This window comes from Syzygium oleosum, unplaced genomic scaffold (assembly GCF_021117445.2).
Source record: "Syzygium oleosum isolate NSW1041296 unplaced genomic scaffold, Sole_v2.1 Sole_v2.04, whole genome shotgun sequence".
Taxonomy (NCBI): Eukaryota; Viridiplantae; Streptophyta; class Magnoliopsida; order Myrtales; family Myrtaceae; genus Syzygium; species Syzygium oleosum.
Window position 1 is genome coordinate 2,531,449 of NW_026607488.1, and position 27,747 is coordinate 2,559,195.

The window sequence follows — 27,747 nt, forward strand, 5'->3', positions numbered from 1 at the left end:
TCACGACTCGGAGAGAGTCACGTCAATACCCTGAAGAAATTGTTCGAGAGACTCTAAGAGTTCAAGCTTCGTTTTAACCCAGCAAAGTGCATATTCGGAGCAACCTCGGGCAAACTACTCGGGTTCATAGTGAGTAGTAAAGGCATTGAAGTCGACCTCTCTAAAGTGAAGTCTATATGTGAGTTGCAACTCCCATCGACCATGAAAGAAGTGCAAAGCCTCTTGGGTAGGTTGAACTACATAGCCTGCTTTATCTCCCACCTGTCTGAAACTGCTAAGCCATTTTTCAAACTTCTAAAGAAGAATGCTCAAATGGGGTGGAACGATGATTGTCAGGAGGCGTTTAATGAGCTCAAGCGATACTTAATGAAGCCACCAGTGTTGGTCCTACCAACGCCGGGACAGCCTTTGATCCTTTACCTCACGATTCATAGCGACTCTCTGGGTGCGATGCTAGCCCAGAAAGGGCCTGAGTATAGAAAAGAGCAAGCCATTTATTACCTAAGTCAGAAGTTCATTGTGTCGGAGTTGAACTATCCTAAAGCCGAGAATACTTGTGCTGCACTGGTATGGGTGCTCCATAGGCTGCGATAGTATTCATTGCATTACCAAACGTTTCTTGTGACTGAGAATGATCCCATCAAATATTTACTGGATCAATCGGCTTTGGTAGGGAAGTTAGCCAAGTGACAGGTTTTAATTTCAGAGTTTGATGTCCAGACGATGCCATAGAAGTCAATTAAAGATCGAGTAATCGCTGATATATTAGCCAAAAATCCTGGAGTCCCTGATGATGATAGATATTCTCCGGAAGATCGCATTTTGGTGATGAAGGAATACGCATGGACCATGTTTTTCGATGAAGCCGTAAACTTGGCTGATTCCGGTACTATGGTAGTTCTAATATCCCCGGATGGACAACATTATCCAGTAATAGCAAAGTTGGTGTTCCATTGTACCAACAACATAGCTGAGTACGAAGCTTGCATCCTCACACTCCAAGCCGCGGTTGAAATGGGGATTAACCAAGTTGAAACTGTTTGGTGATTCCGCTTTGATCATTCTCCAAACTGTAGGGAAGTGGAAGACAAGGAACGTCAAACTAGTGTCATACCATGAATACCTCGAAAAAGTCATGGAGGAATTCGAGGACATCTCCTTTAAGAACTTGTCGAGGTTTCACAATCAGTTCGTTGATGCACTAGCTACATTATCATCCATGCTGCAAGTCACTGGTGGATTGAAGGTAGAACCCCTGAAAATCGAAGTCCTAACAAAACTGGCCTACTATATGATTGTGACCGAAGAACCTGACGGAAAACTTTTGGTATTACGATATCATGAGATACATCCAAAGACAAGAATTTCCTCAAGGAAGCACCCTGGCCGATAGGAGTACATAATGAAAATGGTCTCAAAGTTCTTTGTCAACGGTGAAAAGTTATACAAAAGATCTTATGATCCGGTCCTGCTAAGGTATGTGGACGCGGCTGAAGTCACTAGAATCATGCAAGAAGTACATGAGGGAGTATATGGTCCACACATAAATGGCCATATATTTGCCAAGAAGATCATGAGGTTGGGCTACTACTGGCTTAGCCTTGAAAGTGACTACATCCAACATGTCCGGAGATGTCATCATTGCCAAGTTCACGGGAATAAAATAAATGTCCCCCCGACAGAACTACATTAGTTGTCCTAGCCATGGCCCTTTTCAATATGGGGATCAACGTGATTAGCCCAATTAATCCCAAGGTGTCAAATGGACATCGATTTATCTTGGTCGCGATTGATTATTTCTCCAAATGGATTGAAGCGGCGTCTTATGCTAACGTCACTGCAAGGAACATTGTAAGATTCATAAGGCAAGACATAGTTGCTCGTTATGGTATCTCCAAAGCTATTGTCACTGATAGCGGAACAAATTTGAACAACAAGTTCATAGATCAGTTGTTCAACGAGTTCAAGATCCGGCACCTGAATTCGTCTCTCTATCATTCACAGATGAATAGAGCGGTTGAAGCCGCTAACAAGAACATTAAGAAGATCTTAGCCAAAATAGCTGAAAATTATCGTAACTGGCATAAAAGGTTGCCCTTTGCACTAATGGCGTATCGAACGTCGATCCAAAACTCTGTCAGGGCAACCCCTTTTTCCTTGGTGTATGGCATGGAAGCAATCATTCCCGTCAAAGTAGAGATCCCTTCCCTGTGAGTCTTGTCCCAGGTAGAGTTGTCCAAGGCGGAATGGATGCGACAAAGGCACAAGCAGTTGAACCTAATTGATGAGAAGCGACTGAAAGCCATTTGCCATGGCCAAACCTATCAGCAGAGGATAACTAGATCATTCAACCAAAATGTGCATCCAAGACACTTCGAGGTAAATGATCTAGTCCTAAGGAAAGTATTGCCAGTCTTTCCTATTCCTGGGGGTAAATTCGCCCCAAGCTATATCGGTCCATATGTGATTAAAAAGGTGCTTCCTAGAGGTGCCCCGATTCTCGCAGAGATGGACGATCGTGAGTTTTTCACTCCTGTTAATTCTGACGCTGTGAAAATGTATTATCCTTGATAAAATCTAACATTTTGTAGCAAAAGTTTTCAAGTGTTTGATCTTTATATTTTGAGTTGCAAGCATTTCACCGATGAATAAATGATTTCAATTAATTTCAGGTTGAGATGTGTGCATTGGCTTTACATTCTGCATGATTATTTTGTCAATTTGTATCATCGATTTCGAAAGGGGGAATCCACTTGGACAATCTAATAACTTATGTGGAATAAATTGAATGTGTTAAATGAGGTGCATCGGTACGAAGAAAGGCAAAACACACCCTATACACAGTTTTATACACTAATCCCCAGTAAGCTGAGTGGAAAAATTTCATGTCTGCAAGGTAAAGGGTTATCTCGCAAAACGTATGGCAACCAAAATGACAAGAGGCATTTTATTTCTCTATCTCAAACAGTACAAGTTGTCCCTTGTTTCGTCACTTTGAGCTTAAACACTCGGAAAAATTCTTTCAAATTACCCCTGTCAAGGACCACCTCATATCAGGGCAAACTGGAGATAAGTCGGCATTATAAGGTGAAAAATGAATAGAAATTTTCTTGCTCTCACTTGCATCAATCTTCGAGTGTTGCCTTTCCAAATGAACTCATACGAAGTTCAAGTGCCTTAGGATGATGAAGAGCATTTCTTTCTTTATCCTATACACACTTTATCCTTTGCTAAGCGCAATTGAGCGTGCAAATTCTCTTCTTTAAATCCAGTTGGTGATCATCCCCCACACTGGGGTAAGGTAAAAGCCATCACCACCAAGCAACATATCCAAATTGTCGATTGAAGATAGGGATCCCTGAGAGTCCAAATGGTGAGTCATCCAGCCAGAGTATGGTTGGCAAATGTATGCATTGTAAACAGTGTATGTCGAGTTACGTGAGTAAAAAAAAGGGGTCGAAAAAATGAAATAGGGGCATGAAAAATCAGTATGCCTAGTAAAAGCAAGGCCGATGCCCAGTAAAGAAAAATAGGTGTATCAGAATCAACCCCAGCAAGGTAGTCATAGTCCTATAAATTTGAAGAAGTTAAGTGGTGAAAACAAGCCCAATGAAGCATTTATTGAGAAGACAATGCCCGAAGATGAAGAAGAAGACCGGTGACAATGCCGAGATGATCACCAACTTATTTACCCCAACTATACACATTTTGAGCCTAATGATCCATTCATTTCTCAACCTATGAGCCTAGCTTGCATTACATCCCTTACAAAGCCTCTTCAAGTTAGAGCACATGAACTAACATAGGATTTAGATATTCATAAGCTTAGCTCGAAGAAGTGCGAGCAAGTCCATTTCTATCTCATTTCGCAAGGTTCTTGACTTGTAAACTTAGAGACAATTGCGGAGTATTGTTCTTTCAATAGCCTCGAATAGAAGAGTCCCCCTTGCTAAGCCATTGACCAAGCCCACATTACGGTCCTAGCAAAGACCTCTCGGATTGGTAAGGTCATACCATTTGCGAGAATACTTGGACCCTTATCGACATAATGATGGTGAGATAGAGCTATTCTCATAAATTAGCCTTTTTCAATGAGAGTGAGTGAAAGCCCTTTCGGACCGGAAATCTCTCATTTGACATTTTCAAGGCACCCACTTGTGAGTTTGGATTGTCTTGCTATGATTCTCCCTAGTGAAATTTAGCAATACTGATTTGACAAAATCGTCATGTATAAAAGCCAGTTAAATTTATAGTGCATGAGTATGTGTGTTCTTAATTGTCCATGAATACATGTTACATGTTGCCTATAGCTGTGTCTAACAAGAGACGCGCCCTCAAGAGTCAGTGGTATCATCAGGTAAGTATCTCTACCCCTTTTGGATGCCTGTAACTATCCAAGTATCCCTAACCTGTACGAACAATTGTCAGGCCCCCATATTTGATCATTTCGTTGTAGTCTTTAGACACCTCTAGTGATATCTAAGTGTCTATTGATCAAGCTTTTTCAGGTACCTCTGATGACAGGTGCTTTGTCAAGGAAATCCTGAGCATTCGGGCTAATCCCCTTGTTCACCCAACCGTTAAATACCCACGACGATATCCAAGTATTTATCTATTAAGTCCTTTCAAATATCCTAGACAATAACTAGATATTTTTATAGGCACATTTCCCACACAATCTCGGGAAGATTCCCCCATGTCGCACCTACGACGATAACTAGGTGCAGCAGCCAAATCTTTATAAGTACCTATGAGAAAAGTATAGGTATTTCATAAAGGTTGGAATGTTCTCCCGATCTCGGGAAGATTCCCCCGCGTCGCACCTACGACGATAACTTGGTGCAGCGACTGAATCTTTATGAGTACCTATGAGGAAAGTATAGGTATTTCGTGGAGGTCGGAATATCCTCCCAATCTCGGAAAGTTCCCCCGTGTCACACCTACGACGATAACTAGGTGCAGCGGCTAAATCTTTATGTGTATCTATGAGGAAGGTATAGGTATTTCGTAGAGGTTAGAATATTCTCCCAATCTCGGAAAGTTTCCTCATGTCGCACCTACGACGATAACTAGGTGTAGCGGTTAAATCTTTACGAGTACCTATGAGGAAGGTATAAGTACTTCGTAAAGGTCGGAATATTCTCCCAATCTCGAAAAATTCTCATGTGTTGCATCTACGATGATAACTAGGTGCAGCGCCTAAATCTTTACAAGTACCTATGAGGAAGGTATAAGTATTTCGTAAAGGCCGGAATATTCTCCCAATCTCATAAAGTTCTCCCGTGTCGCACCTACAACAATAACTAGGTGTAGCGACCAAACCTTTACGAGTACCTATGATAAGGTATAGGTATTTCGTAAAGGTCAGAATATTCTCCCAATCTATCGAGGGTTCCCCCGTTAAACGCTTACGACGATAACAAGTTCCAACTGTAGATGTCTTTTAATTTTAAAGGGATAATGACTCAAATAATCCATAAACTTTGGCCCAATGTGAAATGTGGTCCCTGAATTTTAATTTGTTTAATGTAGTCCTTGAACTTTAGCCCAAAGAGCAATGTGATCCTGAACTTTTAATTTGTTTAATGTCATCCCTGAACTTTTGGTACATATTCAATTTAGTTGTAGATGTCTTTTAATTTTAAAGGGATAATGACTCAAATAATCCATAAACTTTGGCCCAATGTGAAATGTGGTCCCTGAATTTTAATTTGTTCAATATAGTCCCTGAACTTTAGCTCAATGAGTAATGTGATCCCTGAACTTTTAATTTGTTTAATGTCATCCCTGAACTTTTGGTACATGTTTAATTTAGTCCCTGAACTATATGAAAATGTTCGATGTAGTCTCTAAACTTGAATTAATGAGCAAGGAGGCAGGAGGCAAAGCGGAGACGGAATCAGAATCGGGTGCTAGTGGCAGGAGCGGCGAGCGATTCCAAGTTGGTGATTCGGTTGCAAGCAACAGAGCATCTACGCAAGGATAATGAAAGATATCATCGACACCGCGGCCACCGTTGGTCCACGTCAGGCACAGGAGGCAACAGCAGCATCATCTGCGCTGGGTGGTGGTGGCCGTCGCCGTCGATTCGGATACGGACAGAATCGAATGATGAAGATTCGTCATTGGGGAGTGGATGAGTAACTGCCTCTGCATCTTTTTTGGGAGAGAGATAGAGAACTTGATTCCTGAGAACATTCGCGTGGGAGTCGGGGATTTGTGCTGCTTGGGCCAAAGTTTAGGGACTATTTATGTCATTATTCCAAAAAATAAAGTTGGAACGTTAAAAGATGCCTTTTGTACGATGCTAAGAAGCATCGAAATCACTGGGAAAGTAACATCGTGGTATTCTGATACTTGCTAGGTGTCTCACATGAAAAAATAAAGCATAATCTATAAATGTAAGGGGTGAATTCCCCTAAAAAAAATCTCTAATGTTAGGTCAAGTTCCAAATCTACTTCGAACTTTTTTTATCTTAAAAAAATCTCCAAACTTTAGGTTCAGTTCTAAATCTGCCCCGAACTTTTTTTTATCTAAAAAAAAAAAACCCCAAACTTTAAGTTTAGTTTCAAATCTGCCCCGAATTTTGTTTTGTGTAAAAAAAATCAGCAAATTTCAATTTATTTTCAAAAATATACCCCGTGATCCAATTCCAACTTAACGTGGCACTTCCATGTCGATGACAAATTTACATCAACGAAGTAATGGGGCGATAGGTAAGAGTGATTTCCTTTTTTCTGTTTTGGACTTCGAGCGAAGTGCACCTGGGATGAAAAGGAAACATAGCCGGATTTTACCTGCTAATTAATTAATCTGCCTCTATTGTGACAAATACCAACAAGCTTTTGCAGAATTTCGCACTCTCTAGTTGTTTGAAAATCGGTAATCTTCATCCAGCTTTTCTGATTCGTTTTGCTGGACGATTCATCCTTATCATGGGGCAAAGCAAAGGTAGATGTGAGCTGCGTGCAGAAGAATAAAAAAAAGAAAGAAAAAAAGTTAAAGGACGTGCAAAGGAAAAGTTAGGGATTGTTTGATAACATGCTAAATAGTATCCGATTCTATTTTTTTATTCTCGAGAACCAAAAAAGAATAAAAATCCGTTTGGTAAATTTTTTGTTCCTGGGCACAAATTTGTTCCCAGGATCAGTTTTGCAACAGAATCAAGAATAAAAAAAAATTGATTCTTAATTATGGGAACAGTAATAAGAAATGGAAAAGAAAATTTCTTCTTCTTCTTCTTCTTCTTCTTGGTCGGCCTTCTTCATTTTTCATGGCCCGTGGCTGGTCGCCGGCCGCCGCCCAATGGCAACCGGCCACAGGCCAGTGCCGACGAGGGCGTCGCGGCCCTTGCCTAGGCCGCGAGTTGCCCTCTCCGGATCTATCGAGGGCGTCGGTGAGGGTCTAGCCCTCGCCAAATCTGGCGAGGGCCACTATGCCCTCGCTGGCCCTAGCCTATGGCCGGTCGTCGATGCCGGCGACCTGGCCATGGGCCAAGGAAGGGGAAGAAGAAAAAAAGAAAAGAAAAAAAAGGAAAAAAAAGAGAAAGAAATATTTAAAAATTCAAAATATTATCAGAATATTATTAATACAAAGAAATTTTGTGCAGTTATCAAACGTATTTTTGTTCTTTTTCTATTCCAGGAATAGAAATTTTGAGTAGTTACTAAACGCCTTTAAATGCTTAGAAATTATTTCCGAGAATTGAATAAAAAAAATCACTTTTGAGCATAAATTGTTTCTGGAAACAAGATGGTTATCAAACGCATCCTTAGAGAGCAAGAAAATTTCCTTAACAGTGAGACTTTATGAAGAATGTGCTAGATCCCAGATAATCAATACACGGTCCACAAATCAAACCAAAAATGTTTAAGGTGTATAATTTGGGGTTTCAGTCGTATTTATCATTTTTATCGTCTTTAATATCAATGTTAAGCATTTTTTTATATATTCGGCTTTAAAAGTGTGACATATGTATTTAGAGATAGTTGCAAAATCGAATTTATTCAAATATCACCTAGATAAAGACGAAGATATAAAAAAGATATATATTTACGGTGGACGTGATAATTACATTTATAAAAGTGGCAAATTCGCAACTTTTTAGCCAGCCCCATACACGCGCACCGCACATATTCTCAATTCATCTTTCTTCCTCATTGTGAGATGCTGACCACGAATCTTAGCACATGCACCGCCGCATTTGATGCCAAATTTCAACTCACAACTTTTTAGACTTTTCAATTTTTTTTTTCTTTTTTTTGGCTTAATAAGGTACGTGCAACCCCACGCGTTCTGAGTTGCATTTCCTGAAAATGAACCGAGGTCCCATCTTCTTAGAATTATACGCAGCCTTTTATAAATGTCTCCATAGATAAACAACCTCGTCAACATGTACTGTTGACTCTAGTATATGGCATATGTTTGCAGAGGTCATCAAGGTGCTAGTCGGAAGGAAAAAGAAATTAGACGTCTGTCAACTAGAATACTTAAAATTGAACCGGTACCAACATTGGGTCACACACTCTATCACGCAGGCAATGGATTATTCATAAGTTCAAAATTGTCGTGGTCGTAGCTGAAATTTCAGTTACTGTGACTCCTTGGTGAACACGGTGGGGATTCTTTGGTTGATCATATTGGGAAGCTACATTCTCTGCAACACTAATATGAGCACCAATTCTTTTGCCGCAATCTTCTTCTCGTGTGTTCTTGTCCAAGTTTCTTCTTCTTTCTTTCTTTCTTTCTTTCTTTCTTTTTTTTTTGCCTAGGGAAAAAAGATATTGGAGAAAGTGAGAATATACTGTATACGTACTGGATGTTGTCATTTGACCGAGACTAGGATGTGGCTCGATGGTGGCTAGTGGCTACTGTTCACCCAACAAATACATAAATCAAAATAGGGACCTGAAATTTCATGACACACAGAAGATATTCACGGCCAGTGGATAGGGTCCAAATAGAGTGTTTTGTCCGGGCCAACCCGACTTGATATCGTCTGTTAAATGGACCCAGCCTCGATAGTTCAAAATTCATGTGAAAGCCCGATCCTCGGAGAGCATGGACATGTCTATTGGGACCGTCATGCCACCAAGCCAATTCTTTGACCCAACAATCCATAGAAGGTGGCTCTCTATTAGCCACGGATGAAGCATGCCAGTAGACGAAATAACATCAATTCATCTACTCCTGAAACCTTATATAAAATTAAATCTCATGCTTATTGTTGAAATCATGTCTCAAGTTTGAGACCCGTGAACAAAACCGAACACGAGACTTATTAAAGAAAAGTTAGAAATCGAGCAAAGCTGAATACGAAAATTGTATCGTGTTGAAGTGGCAATCAAGAATAAAGATTGTTTCGACGGCGGATTCATCGCTCTCGAGCTGGAAAGTCCAACAATGGACTTTGAGTTGGTTTTTGTCTGGGTCAACAGGGGTCAGAGAAAGAATAAAGAGAAATAAAAGATAGGTGTAATTGGAGACTGGGAAATATTGAAAGTGCTTGAATGACTTGAGTGTGGTTGTAATCTCTATCATATCGCTTGATTTATAGTAGAATTCATTGCTACTTTTCGCGTGGACGTAAATCACTACGACCGAATCCTATAAATCCGGTGTCCTATTTATTTTCTTATTTCGTTTATTTTAATGTTCGATCACTTGCTTCTGCAATACTTATAAGCACACACAACCAATGTCGGATCCAGAAACCGAGCTACGTATAAATCATCACAGACATAACTTTTAAACACACTTGTTATTGTTACCAATAACGGATTACTACATTAGGCTAAAAGACGTATTCTATGCATTGTAGAAGCTACATCCATACCAAGCCACGCAGCATACAAATCAGTACATACAAATCGGTCACGAGCGACAGCTAAAGGTTATCTTGGATTAGTAAAGAAAATTGTTGGGCATTAATGCGGATATGTGCTGCGCTCGTGACAAATATGTCGGCTCTAATGAATATTTTAGGCCTTGTGTTTTAAGCTTTCTCTAATGGCCCAATATCTCAATAACAAGGAAACAAGTCAATAAACAGAAGTAGAAGGTTCCGACCACCAAACAAATAAATAAATAAAGTAGAAGGGTTTTAGACTTTGTCTTCTTTTCCAAGCCACCAGTACTGCTATCTTTTCGTGAATTTTCAAATTTGTGTTTCCTTTTAAATTTTTACCATCTACAACAACTATGTAGAATGTTCTTGATTCGCCTCTCATTTTTCATTGATACATTTTCAAAATTTGATTCAGATGAGTTGAGTTTGACCATTTTAAATTTTCAGGTCACAGAGGTTGTACCGACGGTTGGCATTGTGTTTGAAAGTGAACAAGATGCCTACGATTTTCATGATAAACACGCCGAAGAAGTCGGGTTCCATGAGATTTTGTTCATACAATGCTTGTCCCTTTTTTTTCAAGTTTTTGATGCATCGAATGATTCTCTTGTGCACTTATTTATTTGGCATTGATATTATCTAATATAAATTTTTTCGTTAGTTTTTATATGGATTTGGTGTTCTAGTTAATAAAACTTAATTTTTAGTGTTTGTTGGATAATTAATGGAAGAGATTATGCTTTTTAACAGTCTATGCTGAAATAAGAAATTACATTTGATTGGATTGGAGGTGATCAAGAAATGAAATTTAAGAGCAGGTGATCGTCCATTATTTTTCAAGTCATCGGCACACGTGTTTTCACCAAAAAAAAAATAAAGAATTAGAAGAATTAAAGAAATTAGAATGCAAAAATCAGTTAAAGAGTTCGTGTACAAATTTCTCGGCAAAAGGACACTATTGGTGTCATAACTTGTGTACGGAGATCACTTTGGTGCCATAACTTTTTTTCGGATCACTTTGGTGCCAAAATCGGAGAAAAAAGATCACTTTAGTGACTCCGGCCAAAATTCCGGCCAAAAAAAGAGCCACGTCAGATTTCCGGCGAGCCATGTCAGATTTCCGGTGAGCCATGTTAGCATCGGAAATTAATAAAAAAAGAGCCACGTCAGATTTCCGGCGGCCATGTCAGCATTGGCATTAAAGTGATCGTTTTTCAAAAAAGTTGGCACCAAAGTGATCCGAAAAAAAGTTATGGCACCAAAGTGATCTCCGTACACAAGTTATGGCACCAATAGTGTCCTTTTGCCCAAATTTCTCAGTCTAGGTCCACAAGGTTAGGCTTCCCGCAGGAGAGATCGCCACTTGTACTCCCATCTGCCCTACTCAAACCAATGATATTTCTAGGAAACTTATATGGGTGGGCCTTACCGAACCTGTTGGGATTTAGTTCATACTCTTTATCGATAGAAAGGCACGGGAGTCCCACTGCCCCGTGAGTGGGCGAGGGCTGCGGGAGCAGTGGTCCCGAGCCACTAGAGGGCTTTTATAGTCTGACCCCAAAAAAGGAAAATTTTCTAATTCAATTAAGTTTCCTATTTTAAATAGGTTTTCTAGAAAGAAGTTTCCTATTTTGAATCAAACTATTGCCTATATATATATATATTATTTCTCTTGTAATTGAAAGATGTAACAGAGAGGTGCGATGTGCTAATTATAGTGGAATCTTCTACTGGATGTAGCTCTAGTTTAAGGTGAACCAGGATAAAAATCTTGCGTCTCAAATTCTCTTTATCGCTTTTTTACTCTCTATTTCTTTGTGGTTGTATGGCGAATCCTAACGTCAGGACCTACTTCTTAATGCGCCTCACATTAAAACTATTTTCACTAGTAAATTTCTCGAACTTGAATTTCAAAGAAGGGGTAGCGAAATTGCAGATAGATATTCCCAGAACAATCAATGTCATTGATAACCTAAAACTCTCATATGAGTTTGCTATGCAAATTGGTGGAAGCGTAAAACAAGCACAATCAAACGAGAAACTGTTGTAGAAAATAAATTTGACACGAACGATTTTAATTGTTTAGATAGGTGTGTTTACTCCATAAGGAGAGATCAGCGAGATGTTTTACTATAATCAACAACAGAAAATTACACTCTCTTGAAACACACAACTCTTAAATGTTTTTCAATTTCCAATTACACTCGAAAGGCCTCAAAAAGTCAAATCAAAGAGATGCAAAGTGTTTACCCTCGCACTCACATTCCTCGACGGCTCCCCAAGCTTTCTCTTGAGTTAGGCTTGACGTTAGTGCAAAATTAGGTAAAAAAACACACATTTAGTTAACTGCCGTGCGCGTTCGGACATCTGAAATCTTCTCAGGGAAATTCGGTCTAGTTTAGACATCTAGCCATAGTCGGACACTTGAAGTTGCTCGCTCTTGCTGGCCATGTCCATGGTCGAGCATCCGGTGAGTCTTGGCCGATTGTCCAATCTTGCCTTCGGACATCCAAAATCCGCAATTCATTTAATCCTACTATCTAATTAATGAAACGAAATCAGAGTTTTTGAGACTAATAGTTAAGTAATTATTTTGGATATATCTCTCTTCTGGGTCATGTAAGGGTGTGTTTGTTTGGGGAAAAATGTACTTCGGACTTTCACTCATTTGATTCGCGGTAAATGACTAGTCGACTTAAAACACTTTTCAGTACACGAAAATATTCATGCATAAATTTAGGAAATCGAATTCCTAAATCTAAAGAGGTGAAAACATTTTCCGTAATTACTCCTTTCGATTTTTTTTAATATTTTAATATTTCCTTTTTTATTTTCTTTTTCTTTTTCTTTTTCCTTCTCCCTCCTTTGCTGGTCGCCGGCCTCGACGACAGCCGGCAACAGACTATAGGCCTTGGTCGGCGAGGTCGAGCCTCGCCGGGATCTGGGGAGCTTGAGCTGCGAGGCCTGACCTCGCCATGTCTGGCAAGCTCACGCCTCGACCTTATTGCCTTGCAACCTGGCCTTGAGCTTGCTCGAGGCTTGCCTAATCCCGGCGAGCTCGAACCTCACTCAAGGTCGGTGAGCTCGAGCTCGAGCTTGCCTGTGGCCGTCACCGGTCGCGGCGAAGAAATGAGGAAAAAGAAAAGGAAAGAAAACAAAAAAGCAAAAAGAAAAAAATAGGAAAATTTTAAAAATTAAAAATTCGAATTTTTATAAAATAAAATAAAAGAAAAAAAAAGACAAAAGAGAAAAATAAAAATAACTAAAAATTCAATTTTTTTAAAAAATAAAAATAAAAATAATTTAAAAAATTGATTTTCTTATGCTCTAGATAAATGAGGTAATGAGATCCAAACATAAAAAAAGTTCCTTACCAAAAAAAACATAAAAAAAAGTTTTTGATTGTATATTATCAAATAAAGAAAAACTCATCGTATTCTCGAAAACCGACGTGTCAACTGCACAAACGCAACGAAAACTGAACTTTGAGAACGTGTCAACGCCATATGTCCAATTCACCATAAGCCACTGTAACACTCACTTTGCCACTTTGGCCTCTTTCTTCACCTTCGTCTTCTTCTGCACGCTCCAAACCCTCTCATTCACGGTCATCAATGGCGCATTCTCTTCAGGAGTTCGACACTCATCTGGACGCTGCTTCACCGAAATCATCATTCTTTAAAGGTTCTTTCTGGTTTTCTCTTTCCTTAAATGAAGTGCAAACATGTCTCTTTTTTCTTTTTTCCTGATGACGTTCTCATGATTTTCTAGTTTCTTTACAGTTCTTGCCGTTTTGAAAATCACAAGCGCACCAAGTGAGTGCAACCCCACGTCCAAAAAAGTGTTTCTGGATTCCGTGATGCAAGCTAATATGATGCAACGTAGTTTCGCTCATTTTTTTGGTCTTCACAGGCAATTTTAATGAGTTTTACTGAGGGAAAATAGACAACTCCGAATGGATTACTTGGAGTTTTATATGGTCAGGCGATCGTGGAGAATTCTCCGCGTTCTTCATTAAATGAGACTATATCGAATGCGCACTAAACGTGCCATTTACGCCGGATTGGGTCGGAGAGGCCAATTAAAGTTTGAAATATTGAACAAACGAAGCAAAGAACATGTCTAGTTCTTTTTTGAGTTGAGAGACGATAGAGGAATCTCTCCTTTAAAGAATACTATAGCTAGACAGATGCGTGTGTATGAGAATTCGGTTTATGTACTAGTAACTCTCAAGCAAGCATGTCATGATTTACTAGCCATCTGTGAAAATGCTTTTTCTTCAAAATGAAATTTTCATGTATAATCTCGTCATGAAATAGGTTAAGAGTGCACTCATTGATTTCTCTTTAAAGTTGGAAGTCGGAAGATGTCCAAAAGATGGAATCGACATATTCCTTGGCCTTGGGTGCCATTTACAGCAACCTCCATAAACCAGCGGTCATCATCGCAGCATGCTTCGTACTTGTAGCATTGGCCCTGTCGCTTTTTCTCGTGTTTCAGCATCTCAAGTACTACACCAATCCTGCTGTAAGTTCTCCTCCTTTATATCAGTGATATGGATGGACGGAACTAATCAGGTATCATCCATGCATACCTTGATATTCTTTATGTGGTATTGTCGAAATGATATCAGAAACATGCAGCCAGACTTCCTACTAATGTTCTGATGGTTAGCTTAATCATTGGGGCCAACTGGTTCTCTAGAATGATAGAAAGACTTTTCATGCTTTAGTGACGAGATTAATATTTGCTAAATTATCTTGCTTTGATCCAATTTTAGGAACAAAAGTGGGTAGTTGCAGTACTTTTCATGGTTCCAGTCTATGCAATTGAATCAGTAAGTTCTGTCTTCGAAGACTTATTTTTATGTCTTTCTCCCCTAGAGTCGATCGAGTGATATCTGAACAGCAGTTCTTCTCCTTAACAGTTTCCAGTTTCCTTGCATCACCCAAAATTAATTTTGTTCCACTTAATATGCCAACCTGCATTGTATTTCAATAAGAAAAACTTTAAGAAAGATTATATCTTGAATTCTATACATGGTTCCTTTAATTTAAAAGGAAAAAGGAGGAGAGATGTTGCGATACCCTGCTTCAGCCATGTGTTTATGGCTTGATTTGTGAATCAATGACATTGATCCAGTCTAAACTGTTTGTTTTTCTTTGGCAGATAATATCATTGTGGAACCCAAAATTGTCTCTCGCTTGTGACATATTGAGAAACTGCTATGAAGCATTCGCTTTGTATTCTTTTGGAAGATACTTGATTGCCTGTCTGGGTAGGCTACTGTAGATGCACTTAAACTTGGAAAAAGTTTTCTCATATCATCTAGACCCGTTAGTGCAATTCAATCATTTTCTTGCTGGAGTTTTTTTTCAGCAGTCTGAATATATGCCAATGAAGACAAGTTTTACTGCATAAGCTCATGCGTTAGTTTTCATGCTAGGTGGTGAGAGAAACGTGATCGAGCTACTTGAAGATGAATCAAGGAAATTGCTCCAAAAGCCACTCCTGAACCACACAAACACAAGTCCAAAGAAAATAGGAAGCAGAGTTTGGAACTTCATCTTTCAACCATGTGTTCTTGGAGAAGATCTGCTCATCATTGAGAAATTTGGTCTCGTGCAGTATGTGAGTAACTCATTTGAACCATCACAGTTAGACTTATTACTACAGTTCCTAACATGTTTGATGTTGTCCAGATGATTCTGAAGACAGTATGTGCATTTTTAGCACTTATTTTGGAGCTCCTTGGTGTCTATGGTGACGGCGAATTCAAATGGAATTATGGGTATTAAGAAGGTTTTTTCACTTTATAGTATATTCGGTTGCCACACATCCCTGTCATCCTTGTCCTCTCTTGCAGGTATCCATACATAGCGGTGGTACTGAACTTTAGCCAGATGTGGGCATTATTTTGCCTTGTTCAGTTCTATAACGCAACTCACGAGAGAATAAAATCGATAAAGCCACTGGCTAAGTTCATCAGCTTCAAGGCTATTGTATTCGCCACTTGGTGGCAAGGCGTGGGGATTGCACTTCTATGTACCTTTCATGTTCTGCCTAAGGAAGGAAAGCTGCAAACTGGATTGCAGGATTTTCTTATCTGCATAGAAGTAAGTGCAAGCTTTATTCAGCCAGAGAAGAGTTACCAACAGCCAAAGCACTAGCCACCTGCACACTTGAATTGTGTTTGCTTTTGACCATTGATTCAATATTGTCTTCACGGGTATTGTTGTACATACCCAACACTTGCTACAAAGACAACCAGAGTTCATGTATATCATTTTCCGTGCCTGGGTAGACCGGCATGTTGTATATGGTTGGTTGTTCTGAGCTTGCAAGGATATGAATTGATGTAAACCGTTGACAGATGGCAATTGCAGCTGTTGCCCATGTTTTTGTCCTTTCGGTGGAGCCCTACCGTTACATCCCAATCACCGAAAGCCCAAAAGTCACCACAGAAAAGACAGTCGCCAAAGTAAAGTTGGAAGAGGGTGATAAAGAGAAACCGGCCATGGTCGAGAAGACTGACACGAAGGTGGAGGTCCCGGGTACTAGCATCTCCGAGAGCGTCCAGGACATTATTGTCGAAGGTGGTCAACGCGTAAGCTTGCATCCCACAAGTTGTGAAATCTTGTTTTTTACGCAATTATTGTCCCAAGAAATTGGCTTGGTTTCACTTGATCAATGTCTTGTGTCTTGCTTTATCCATCTGTGTGAAATCTTGTTTTTGTGTCCTTAAAACAGGTGGTGAAGGATGTTGTGCTGACAATAAATCAAGCAATAGAACCAGTCGAAAAGGGGGTGGCAAAGATCCAGGAGACAATTCACCAAAGATCACAGGAGTCAGATGAAAAGGATGAACAAGTGGAAGAGGTAGAGGCCAAGGAACGCGTTGAACTCGAAGGCACGGAGAGGGAAACTGTTGTAAGCATAGAAGAGAGAGTAGTCAAAGGAAAGGATTGATCGTGCGCTACAGCAGGACGTGCCAGAGAGCAGTTTTTGACTTGTTAATTCTTGAAATGTGTTGTCTTGATTTTGAATTGAGCAAGTAAACGCTGCTTGTATGCTGGTCTTTTCTGTTTTGCGCCATTCGATGCTAGGTCTTTTCGATTTCCTACGAGAGGGTACCACAAGCTGCCGCTGGTTTTTGAGCTAATGAACATGTCTGAATTCTAGGACGCTAAAATCGATTTATATGAAGCCGACCATGCGGATCGGGAGCAACATAAAGAATCTTTTCCATGTCCATGTCCCGCCACTGTAATCTGCAAAAAAGGAAGGGAGAGCGCATTGACTAGACAACCATGTTTCAAAGTGTAGGGGAGTTATTATAGTCCCTCGAGGGATCAATTCACTATTCTACGAACGTCAGATCCTAAAGCATTTTTTTGGATCCTTCACAGATGTCGTACCTCACAAATACTCCAAAATTTTCAAAGATTGACCGAGATTTGTTCTTTTGTGATCCAACGTTCATCAATCACCAAGGAATGGGTCCTCGGTAATGTGTGGAAGTGCCCCAAGGTGTAGATGGTATTATATGCTGTGCACAGGGGACAGATCACAGATGCTTGAATATATTCAATACAGACGAAATGAAAATAGAATATAGCCAGTACATGCCATCTGGTTCTGCTTTGACCCCCTAGAAAAGGTATATTTCTCAAGGTGTGTGGAAGTGCCCCAAGGTGTAGATGGTATTATTTGCTGTGCACGGAGGGGACAGATCACAGATGCTTTAATATATTCAATACAGACCAAATTGTTCAACAAAAAAATACTGACCAATGTATTAGTTATTTTCTATTGTTACAATAAGTTTCTATTTATATATATCAGAAACCCAGTTAAAGATAAAACATGTTTAATAGGTGGTTGGAAGCTAATAGATAGCTGATAGCAGGATGACAACTAATACTAATTAATAGCTATGACAGATAACTCAACAGCTAGCAAGTTACACATTCCAACACTCCCCCTCAAGCTGGCTTGAAGACATCTTCCATAGACAGCTTGCTCACTAGACGGACAAATTACCTTCTATACGGTCCCTTGGTCAGAATGTTAGCAACTTGTTCATCACTTGAAATATACGGCATACAGATCAGCCCGCTATCAAGTTTTTCTTTGATGAAGTGTTTATCAACTTCCACATGCTTTGTTTGTCATGTAATACGGGATTATGAGCAATTGCGATTGCGGCCTTATTATCGCAATACACTTTCATTGGTGTGGAACTCGGGATCCGTAGTTCATCCAAGATACCTTTAATCCACATAACTTCGCAGACACCATGTGCTACTGACCGAAACTCAACTTCGACACTGCTTCTTGCCACCGCACTCTGCTTTTTACTCTTCCAAGTGACTAAGTTTCCACCAACAAACATGCAATAGCCTGAAGTAGATCTCCTATCCATAATGCTTCCAGCCCAATCTGCATCGGTGAACACCTCAATTTCCAGATGTCCATGTTTCTTAAACATTAGACCCTTACTAGGACTTCCCTTCAGGTAGCATAGAATTCTATATACTGCTTCAAAATGCCTTGGCCTTGGTGAGTGCATGAACTGGCTCACCATACTTACAGCAAATGCTATGTCAGGTTGAGTGTGAGATAAATAAATAAGTCGATCGACAAGCCTTTGATACCTTTCTTGATCTATCACTTCTTCAGCCTTAGTTGGTTCAAGTTTCAGATTTGGCTTCACGGGTGTCTCCGTCGCTTTACATCCTAATAAACTTGTCTCTTTGAGCAGATCAAGCACATATTTGCGTTGGTTTACAAATATGCCTTTCTTGGATCTCGCAAATTCTATTCCAAGGAAATATTTCAAGACACCCAAATCCTTAACCTCAAACTCCTCAGCCAGCTTTTCTCGCAAGCTTTCCAACTCAACTTTGTCATCACTAGTCAGTATTATATTATCAACATAGACAATTAGAATGGCACGCTTACCTCGCTTACCTTCCTTTGAGTGTTTATAGAATAGAGTGTGATCCCCTTGACTTTGATGATAGCCAAACCTTTTAACCACCTTCCCGAACCGTTCAAACCACGCTCTTGGAGATTGTTTAAGTTCGTACAACGACTTCTTCAATTTGCAGACTTTGCCTTCATTTTCTGCAAAACCTGGTGGCAAACTCATAAACACTTTCTCCTCCAAGTCACCATTCAAGAGCGCATTCTTCACGTCTAACTGGTGCAAGGGCCAATAAAAAATAGCAGCCAAAGATAGTAAAATCCGAACAGAATTTATCTTGGCAACTAAGGCAAAAGTCTCCTGATAGTCAATTCCATAAGTCTGAGTGAACCCCTTCGCCACTAGCCTTGCTTTATGTCGCTCAACACTCCTATCAGGTTTACATTTTACAGTAAATACCCATTTACAGCCAACAATCTTTTTTCCTTCTGGTGCATCAACCAATTCCCAGGTGTCATTCTTCATAAGTGCTCGCATTTCATCCTCAACAGCTATCTTTCACTTTGAATCCTTCAAAGCTTCCTGGATATTTCTAGGAATGGATATGTGAGACAGGTTTGACACAAACGCTATATGATAATGAGACAACTTTTGGTATGACACATGCTTTGATATATGATGCTGAGTACATGATCTAACCCCTTTTCTAAGAGCTATAGGCATATCAAGATTAGAAGTATTAGAATTTGAGACTGGAATGGAGGGAAAAAAAAGTACTACTAGGATCACCTAACGACGAAGGCAAGAGATCATTTCCCGGGGCGGTAGACAGATAAGGCTCCAGGACAAAGTTATGATCTGCAACCCTTTGAAGAGTTTTTCTTCTAGTATAAACCTGAAGCTCGGGCTTGTTGATCACATTGTGATCTTGAACTTTTTCTCCCCTTATCTTTGACACATCAAGATTCGGCAAAGGTGTTTCCGAAGACTCAAACAAAGGAGTGGGAAAGACAGGAGAGTTTGAGTGCCACAAAATCTCTTCACTAACTTCGGCATTCTCCCCCTGAAGAGATTTGTTGAAAAAAAAACGGTTATAAGTCTATAGAGGTGACATCCATAGTGATATGAGTTTTGCCGGTATGTGGATTGTAACACTTGTAACCTCTTTGGTTAGGTGCATACCCCATAAACACACACTTTTCAACCCGATGATTTAATTTGGATCGACACTAACTTGGGAGGTGGACAAATGCAGTGCAACCAAACACCCTTAGAGGAATATCAGAAAAAATATGGGCTGTGGAGTACACTTGTTTGAAATAATCTAAAGGAGTAGTGTAGTTTAATACCCGAGTAGGCAGCCTATTAATTAGAGAAGATGCTATTAACACAGCTTCCCCCCATAAGTATTTAAGTACATGCATTGAAAAACTAAGGGCACAGGATACTTCAAGGAGATGGCGATTTTTGCGTTCGGCAATGCCATTGTGTTGGGGTGTAATTCGGTAACTTGATTGGTGAAAGATGCATTTTTCTTTCAAAAAACTCCCCAAAAACTGGTTATAATATTCAGTACCATTATCGGTATGAAGGATATTAATAGAAGTGCGGAACTGGGTCACAACCATTTGATAAAAAGTTTTGAACAGGGACTCGACTTCAGACTTGACACTCATCAAGTATGTCCAACATAAACGGGTATGATCATCTATAAAGGTGACAAACCATCGTTTCCCAGTTTTTGTTGGCATGGGTGAATGACCCCAAACATCATTATGGATTAAATAAAATGGTGATGATGCACGATACTGTTTTGGACTATAATGAGTACGATGACTTTTAGAAAAAAGAAAATTGTCACGGTGTAGTAAAGAAACATCCACACCTTTGAACAAATGAGGAAACAAATGTTTCAAGTATCCAAAGCTAGGATTACCTAATCTATGGTGCCAAACCATTATTTTTTCTTGAACAAAGGAAGAACTGAAAGTTCCATACGCCTGAACTTTTTTATCAAAGACAAACTCTTCAAAATAGTAGAGACCATCCCTCATCCTAGCATTGCCAATCGTCTTCCTCAAGATCCGATCCTAAAACTCAAAATGAGAAGCAAAAAAGACAACACAATAGTTAGACTCTTTAGAAAGTTTACTAACAGACAATAGGTTACAAGCTAACTTAGGAACATGCAGTACATTATGAAGTGTAATAGAATTAGAAAGTGGAACTGATCCTTTGCCTGCAATAGACGAAAAACTCCCATCGGCAATCCGAATTTTTTGGTTGTCAGGACAAGGAATATAGGATGAGAACAAATATGGAATATTAGTCATATGGTCAGATGCCCCTGAATCAATGATCCAAGGTACAGGTTGCGAACAACAGGAAAGGGCGTTTAGATTTCTACCATGGTGGGCAATCGAAGCAGTAGGATTACCCGATACGGACCCAGCTTGAAGTAGCTATAGAAGATGATCTAGTTGTTCTTTGCTGAAAGGGAAAGCGATGGCCTCATTAGCTGTAGGAGGCACACGCTGAGATGGCTTATTATCATGGCTAAACAAAGCTGGTCGGCCATGAATCCTCCAACAGGTGTCCCGTGTATGACGGGGTTTGTTGCAGACATCACACCAAATACGGGGTTTCCCATATGATCTTCGCAAGTTAGCAGGGATTTTACTTACATTTGCCTCGGAGATTATTGTTGCAGGAACATGGCTCTTCTTGTCTTCGAAGGTAGCCAAGACTGAACCGTCTAGTTATCCGTCCTTTCTGCCGATAGCTGCCTTGCCTAGTATTATTCCTCGTTTGCTTTCTTCTCTCTGAACCTCGGAGAAGACCTCTCTAATAGGTGGAAGAGGCTGCTTCCCAAATATTCTGCTGCGTACCTCATCAAACTCATCTCGAAGCCCTGCCAGGAAAGCGTAGATACGTTCTGCTTCTGCAATTTTCCTGTACCAATTACCATCTTCAATACACGTCCACTCAGGGTCATTGAATAAATCCAGTTCCTGCCACAAACATTTCAAAGAATGAAAGTATTTTGTGACAGTTTCCTCTCGTTGCCGCATCTTCCCCAATTTCAAGGTTAACTCGTAGATTTGAGAATAATTACCTAAATCTGAATACATTTCACACACAGCATCCCAGAGTTCCTTGGCAGTATGATAGCCCAGATAGTTTGCACCAATATCTTCTTCCACGGAGTTGGTCAGCCACGTCATAATCGTTGAATTCTCCGCATCCTAGACAGCCCAAGTGCGGTCATTTGTCTTGGGTTCTGCGATATCTCCAGTTAGATAGCCAATCTTTCCCCTGCCCGTACATACATTCGAACGGATTGAGATTACCGAAGAAAATTATCTCCATTCAGCTTTATAGAAGTGATATGAATAGAACGAGGTTCGGTGGACTTTGTGAGAAGTGATGGAGGGTTAGACTGGGTGGTTGATGATTCGTCTGATATAGTGATCAAACAATCAAAGGGAAAAACCAGAAAAAAAAAATCACCCGAGGTAAATAGATAAAGGACCTTCGGGCTCTGATACCGTGTTGAAGAAAAAATACTGACGAATGTATTAATTATTTTATATTGCTACAATAAGTCTCTATTTATATACATCAAAAACCCAGTTAGAGATAAAGCATATTTAATAGGTGGTTGGAAGCTAATAAATAGCTGATAGCAAAATGACACCTAATACTAATTAATAAGATGACAACTAATACTAATTAATAGCTATGATAGCTAACTTTTTAGCAAAAAAAAAGAAGAAGAAGCTATGACAGCTGACTCTACAGCTAGCAAGTAACACATTCCAACACAAATGAAAAAAGAATATAACCAGTACATGCCATCTGGTTCTGCTTTGACCCCCTAAAATAGGTATATTCCTCAAAGAACTTATCTCTCACTACATAATTTCAACAAATGAACAGACGCCAATTTAAACTGGAGGATCTTAAGGTACAAAACTAAACAAAACCAAAAATCAATCTTCTTCCTGCCCCCGACCGTTGCTCCACTGTCATTTGTCTTCGTTGTAGCACAATACAGGAACCATTCGGTATTGAGAAACAGGGTCTTGTAATGTCAATCCTCTTGAGAAAAGTTGTGCTACCTCCTGTGGCTGTTCAAAGGGGATGCATCAGCACAAGATTGAAGGCGTCGCAGTGAAGGCGTCGCAGTGGCTTCTCCAGAAGGGTGTATAAAGTGTAAAATTTCCTGTCTAAATTTGAGCAAAAAGAAGTTCATTCCATGTGTCGGGAACGCCGGGCAGACACCAGTGCAAGCAATCTTGCACTCCTCGTGTGCCCTTAATGCTGAATCGGGAAATGTGACCTTCATCTCTAACCTGCGACGGTGCTGTTATGTCCAAAAGCCGAACTTTTGTCCCCCTTACTGCACTCTCCGCATTAACATCGCTTGATTCATCCTGTAACACTTCCTTGCCTATAGACATGGCAATTTCGTTGTCGCAACTCCCTCCCGTGTTCCAATCCCCATTCACAAAATGCCTAGGAGAGATGCTCCGGTAGAACGCCTTAAGATGGGGGTATTTCGGGAGTTGTGAGTTCACCCAACTCACAATGCTGTGGATGGTGAAGTCCTTCGCACGGGCAATTTCCGCAATCTTCTTGTTGGTGTTGCGTGCACCACCCACATACATTATCCATCGATTGGCGTTGAGCTTACCTCGGTTCCAGTGATGGCCGGTGTTAAGAACTAGAACATCAAATCTCTGTATAAACCTTTGCAAAAATGCTGGTGGCCGATCTAGGTGCATGGCATATTCAGTTGCTGGATTTGTTACGTTCAGTGGTTCTAGATCACACAAGCTTGCGGACCAATAGTAGAGGACAGTGGTGTTGGTGCTTGGGAATCGGTAAACCCACCCATCAGGGCGGATTGCACCTTTTGCTTTCACCAGTCCATACTCTCTTCCAACATCTAAGACATCAAGCCTATCCTTACCACCAGTGATCATGCACATTAGTGACTGAAATTGCTGCCGACCCAGTGAATCTCCAACAAAGGCCAAGGTCTTGTCTTGCATCCTAACAGGAACATAAACCGGAAACCGGCAATGAAGTCCAGTGAAGTCAATGATATATGACACAACAGGAGAGTCACAAGGCATGATTCTTGCTCCATACGATAAACATGCATCAAATTCTACTGTGCTGAGAGTCTTTCTTTCTCCTATACTTCGTGAAAGGAAAAAAAAAAAACTTTCTGGGGCATTGAATGATGATCAGGAAAAGACAAATCCAAAAAAACATGGTCAGAATAGAGCCCTTCATACCGTGATCAATAAACTACTCCAGCTCAACCCCAAAGATGAGAACTGACAACATTGTTCAAAAAGGGTATGTCGAGCTCAATCACCAGTGAGGTCAAGAATAGCTATGACCCTTGTCACAAGAGCTGACTGCAATTTTTTGATCATGCAATGACCTTACTTTGAGAAAGACAACTGACAAAGTTCAGTTACAGAGTTATGGCCCGAACGAGAGTACCTTTTCAGGAACTTAGAACCTTCAAACTCTTCAATCTGGCAATCTTTAGGTTGCCATTTAAGCATCTCATAGTCGAAATTCATGCGCTGCGTCAACCGGCAAGCCCACATTCCTGAAAGCCATCGCTTACAACTAAAGCCGGAGTATAAAGGCCTTCGATCATCTACAACCCATTTTCCTTTGGCAAAGTTACAGGCTGCTGAAAGGTCAGAGGTCATATAGTTAGCAATAGCTACCTCCATAACATGCATGAAGTGAGAGATAAAATCAACTGAGGACTTGAGAGCATGTTGACTATTTGACCACAAATGAGGATTGCATCAATGGGACTTCCACAGAACCAATAATTATAAATAATGCATACAACTTGCAAGGATTCTTCCCTTGCACATTGAAACTAACATCGATCCACAAGTAAATTTCTGCAGATACTAAATTGTTACCACGTACTAAAGGATTCATCCAAGTGGCAAATTAGAATTCCTATCACAAGCTCCTCATGATAACTCACCAACTAAACCTAGTCAGAGAGAAAAAATCCTTGTACCATTAAACTGATCACAACCAGAGTTCCTGGACAAGTCAAAATAATTTTCTTACTATTTGAATTGGTTTCAAGAACCAACAACAACAACAACAACAACAGAATTGTCATACATGACAAGGACAGCTACTATGTACTCAGAGTCCATGCTACCACTTTGTCCTTTCGTCCATCTTCTCAGTCCAGAATATTTTTAAGTAATGAGCTTTTGACTCAATTAAGTACAAATACACATACCGCTGCATACATTTCCAAAAAAGATGTTTTTTATTTCCTCTATCAAGTATTCTATGACTAGAAACAAGGGATTCCACAAAGCATAACAGAATAAAATCAGAAAGAAGAGAGTTCTTACCTTGATTCTTCTCTAGAATGGGTGGTTTCTCATTGTTTTCGCCTGGAAGTGTAGCATTAAAATGTTCAGAACCAGGAGGCACTTGAAAATCGATTCTTTCTTCTTGTTTTGAATTATCTACTCCTGAATCATGTTCCTCCTTTCCTCTGGATTCAGTGACACTGAAGGAAACTTCAGCAGTTTCATTCCTTTTAGATTCCACGCTTTCTATCCCTTTTGCCAATTCTTCTGCAAAAATAGTAGCAGTTTCTGCATTACCTCAAGCAAGCAGGTCTTGAGTGTAACAAATACCTTGGTCATGCTATTATGCTCATGACAATTTTATACTGTGACCACAATTGGTAAACAAAAGCAGCACAACTGGAAGAAACAATCTACCGCACAGCGTATATTTCGAAAAGGAGACACGTTTAAATTTACAAGAAGTATCTCAGTAACTGACATACATGTTTCAGCTATCAAGCGGAAGCAGTACCTTACCTTTTTCCTCCACACGGCTCGTCAAATTTGCACCGACATCAGTCATCCAAGGCGAGCCCATTGAAGGGGCTACGTCAAACTGTCCCTTATTTAAATCCTTTATCGTCACTTCCTCTGCAATAGAGGATTCATCTTTGCCACTAGATTCAGGTGGTTGAGACCTGACTGCAGTCTCTAAATGGGCTTCTGTTTGTATATCTGTGCCAAACGTAAAGCAGTATAAAGAACACATTAGGACAACGTGAGTCGGGAACTAACCACTATACATTAAATTCCTCGTTGGCTATGTTGTTTTTGTTAAAGTGCTTAATTTTCTTGATGATGTCTAGAGAAACACAGCATCACTCTTACAAGTTACAAGCATAAGCTTTTGTACTTCTCCAGTTTCTTTGGGTATAGGTGAGACTCCAAAGTTTAATTACTGCACAACCGATAGATCTCCTTGAACGAAATCCGACACATGCAACAGATTGGATTCACTCTCTTTGTGCAGCTCTCTCAAAGGAATATGGATATGCATCTCATAATTATAAAAACCTAACAACATAAAAGCTGAAAGAGAACCGTATATACTAAGTCTTCGGAGGCAAAACCTGAAGTTCGGGGCAACCATATGTTCTGAGGACGGACAAAGGACGTGCGGAGCGGATTTTTCTCCCACGCCCACACGAGAATGCTCATGCAGACAATAGTAATGAGCACAAGAGAGAGTTGTTTGCCCCTCAAACCATAAAAGCTTCCCTTCATCCTTTATCCAAACAGAGGAAAAAGCCCTCTACTTCATCTGTCAACAGAGCATTATATGTCCTTCTGGTCCTCCTCTGCAAAATGTGGCACCAAGGCCTTCTTTTGTAAAAGAAGAAGGTAATTCAGAAAACAACTACATAAATCCGAGACAATCTGGATTAAGCATGGACTATGGTAAGTATTGCTCAGGCATAAACAGGGGATTGGCCAGAGACGATGCTTGAGAACAATAAACTGTAGTCAAAGAATGTTCAGGTCACATGATGACAATCCGGTTTTAAACATTCTACCTATATGCATCTCATGTAAACTGTTCGTCATGAATTAAATTCTTCCATTTTGCATATTAAAAGTATTCTAAAATTTAATCGAACCCCCCCTCGAAGAAAATCAAGGGCGAGAAATTTCTGCTGAATCTGAAACACCAAATGAACATCGCCTCCAGCTCCAAAAATAAATCTTGATTTAGTTAAACAAAGATAGAACCTCATCATCGAGTGAAACCCACATCAGATATCAGGAGTCGCTATTGGGTTTCCACATATGAGTGGGCATGCGTAGGTACCACACAACAGAAAATCTTACATTGAACCCAGAAGCAAAGATTGGATTCGCTTCCTCCACATCAAAACAAAGCACCAAAATTCTCACATTCTCAATCAGATACCGAAAAGCCACACCCGAATGAAAAACACAAGACACCCACAATTCGAAAACAACCTCCCAACCAGCAAGAAAAGCCACACTGATCCTGCAGATTCAGGACGAGCTAAACAAAGCCATAACCGCATCTGGGTCGTGATGCATGCGTACCTGGGACAAGCAGAACCGCCCCAGAACAAGCCCAGGAGGTAAAAAAGAAACTCCCCCTTTTTCGTGGGGCGGGGGAAGACGATGGTATGGCGACAGAGCGATTTGGAAAAGGAAAGAGAAGAATTGGAGTGAAGAAAAAGGGGGAACCCGCGTCTCGTGATCGCAGATGCATCAAATCTTTCACAAGATCTTGCGGTAGTATAACTGTAGAGCGACCCGTACGGAGGAAGGAACGTAAGCGAACGGCAGGAGGAATTTTGTGCGTTAATTATGCGATTATCGAATATAAAAAAGGACAGACCAGGCGTGCGTCGGCGGATGACATTTTTTCGCGATTGACGGAGTTTTGATGGTTGGTGATGACCAGGTCGAATCGATGATGAAGATCGTCAGAAGTCAAATGATGTGTTTCTTTTTCGCTTTCATGTTGACCGTGGATCGTTGTGATTTTTTTTTTCTTTGTTTTGCTTTTTTTAAGGTTGTAGGAGTTGATTAGCTCATAATCGGATCC

At 40.2% G+C, this 27,747-nt stretch overlaps 2 protein-coding genes and 1 long non-coding RNA gene across 8 annotated transcripts; 2 read left to right on the forward strand and 1 right to left on the reverse strand.

Annotated features, from left to right (window-relative positions):
• Window positions 1-13,265: 13,265 nt before the first annotated feature.
• Window positions 13,266-16,921, forward strand: LOC115688211 (protein LAZ1 homolog 2). 4 transcript variants are annotated; one of them, XM_056310747.1, is made up of 10 exons: window positions 13,272-13,532; window positions 13,620-13,663; window positions 14,168-14,375; window positions 14,629-14,685; window positions 15,018-15,126; window positions 15,295-15,479; window positions 15,551-15,639; window positions 15,715-15,964; window positions 16,222-16,455; window positions 16,599-16,921. In XM_056310747.1, the coding sequence occupies exons 3-10, from the start codon at window positions 14,226-14,228 to the stop codon at window positions 16,815-16,817; spliced, it is 1,293 nt and encodes a 430-aa protein (XP_056166722.1). In that variant the 5' UTR covers window positions 13,272-13,532; window positions 13,620-13,663; window positions 14,168-14,225; the 3' UTR covers window positions 16,818-16,921. The 4 variants fall into 4 exon arrangements, with proteins under 4 accessions (XP_056166724.1, XP_056166722.1, XP_030469835.1 ...); XM_056310749.1 differs by lacking the exon at window positions 13,620-13,663 and having other exon boundaries at window positions 13,266-13,532; window positions 16,222-16,444; XM_030613975.2 differs by lacking the exon at window positions 13,620-13,663.
• Window positions 16,922-17,180: 259 nt separating this feature from the next.
• On the forward strand, window positions 17,181-22,769 carry LOC130137980 (uncharacterized). The gene is made up of 2 exons (XR_008816419.1): window positions 17,181-17,508; window positions 22,664-22,769. It is a non-coding gene; the product is annotated as an uncharacterized LOC130137980 (long non-coding RNA).
• On the reverse strand, window positions 22,606-27,589 carry LOC115688182 (protein trichome birefringence-like 14). Of its 3 annotated transcripts, none has more exons than XM_056310746.1 (6): window positions 27,237-27,589; window positions 26,270-26,497; window positions 25,677-25,874; window positions 25,197-25,424; window positions 24,298-24,496; window positions 22,606-23,835 (listed from the first exon to the last, which is right to left on the reverse strand). In XM_056310746.1, the coding sequence occupies exons 2-6, from the start codon at window positions 26,421-26,423 to the stop codon at window positions 23,007-23,009; spliced, it is 1,608 nt and encodes a 535-aa protein (XP_056166721.1). In that variant the 5' UTR covers window positions 26,424-26,497; window positions 27,237-27,589; the 3' UTR covers window positions 22,606-23,006. The 3 variants fall into 3 exon arrangements, with proteins under 3 accessions (XP_056166721.1, XP_030469809.1, XP_056166720.1); XM_030613949.2 differs by having other exon boundaries at window positions 26,270-26,519; XM_056310745.1 differs by having other exon boundaries at window positions 26,270-26,522.
• Window positions 27,590-27,747: the final 158 nt, after the last annotated feature.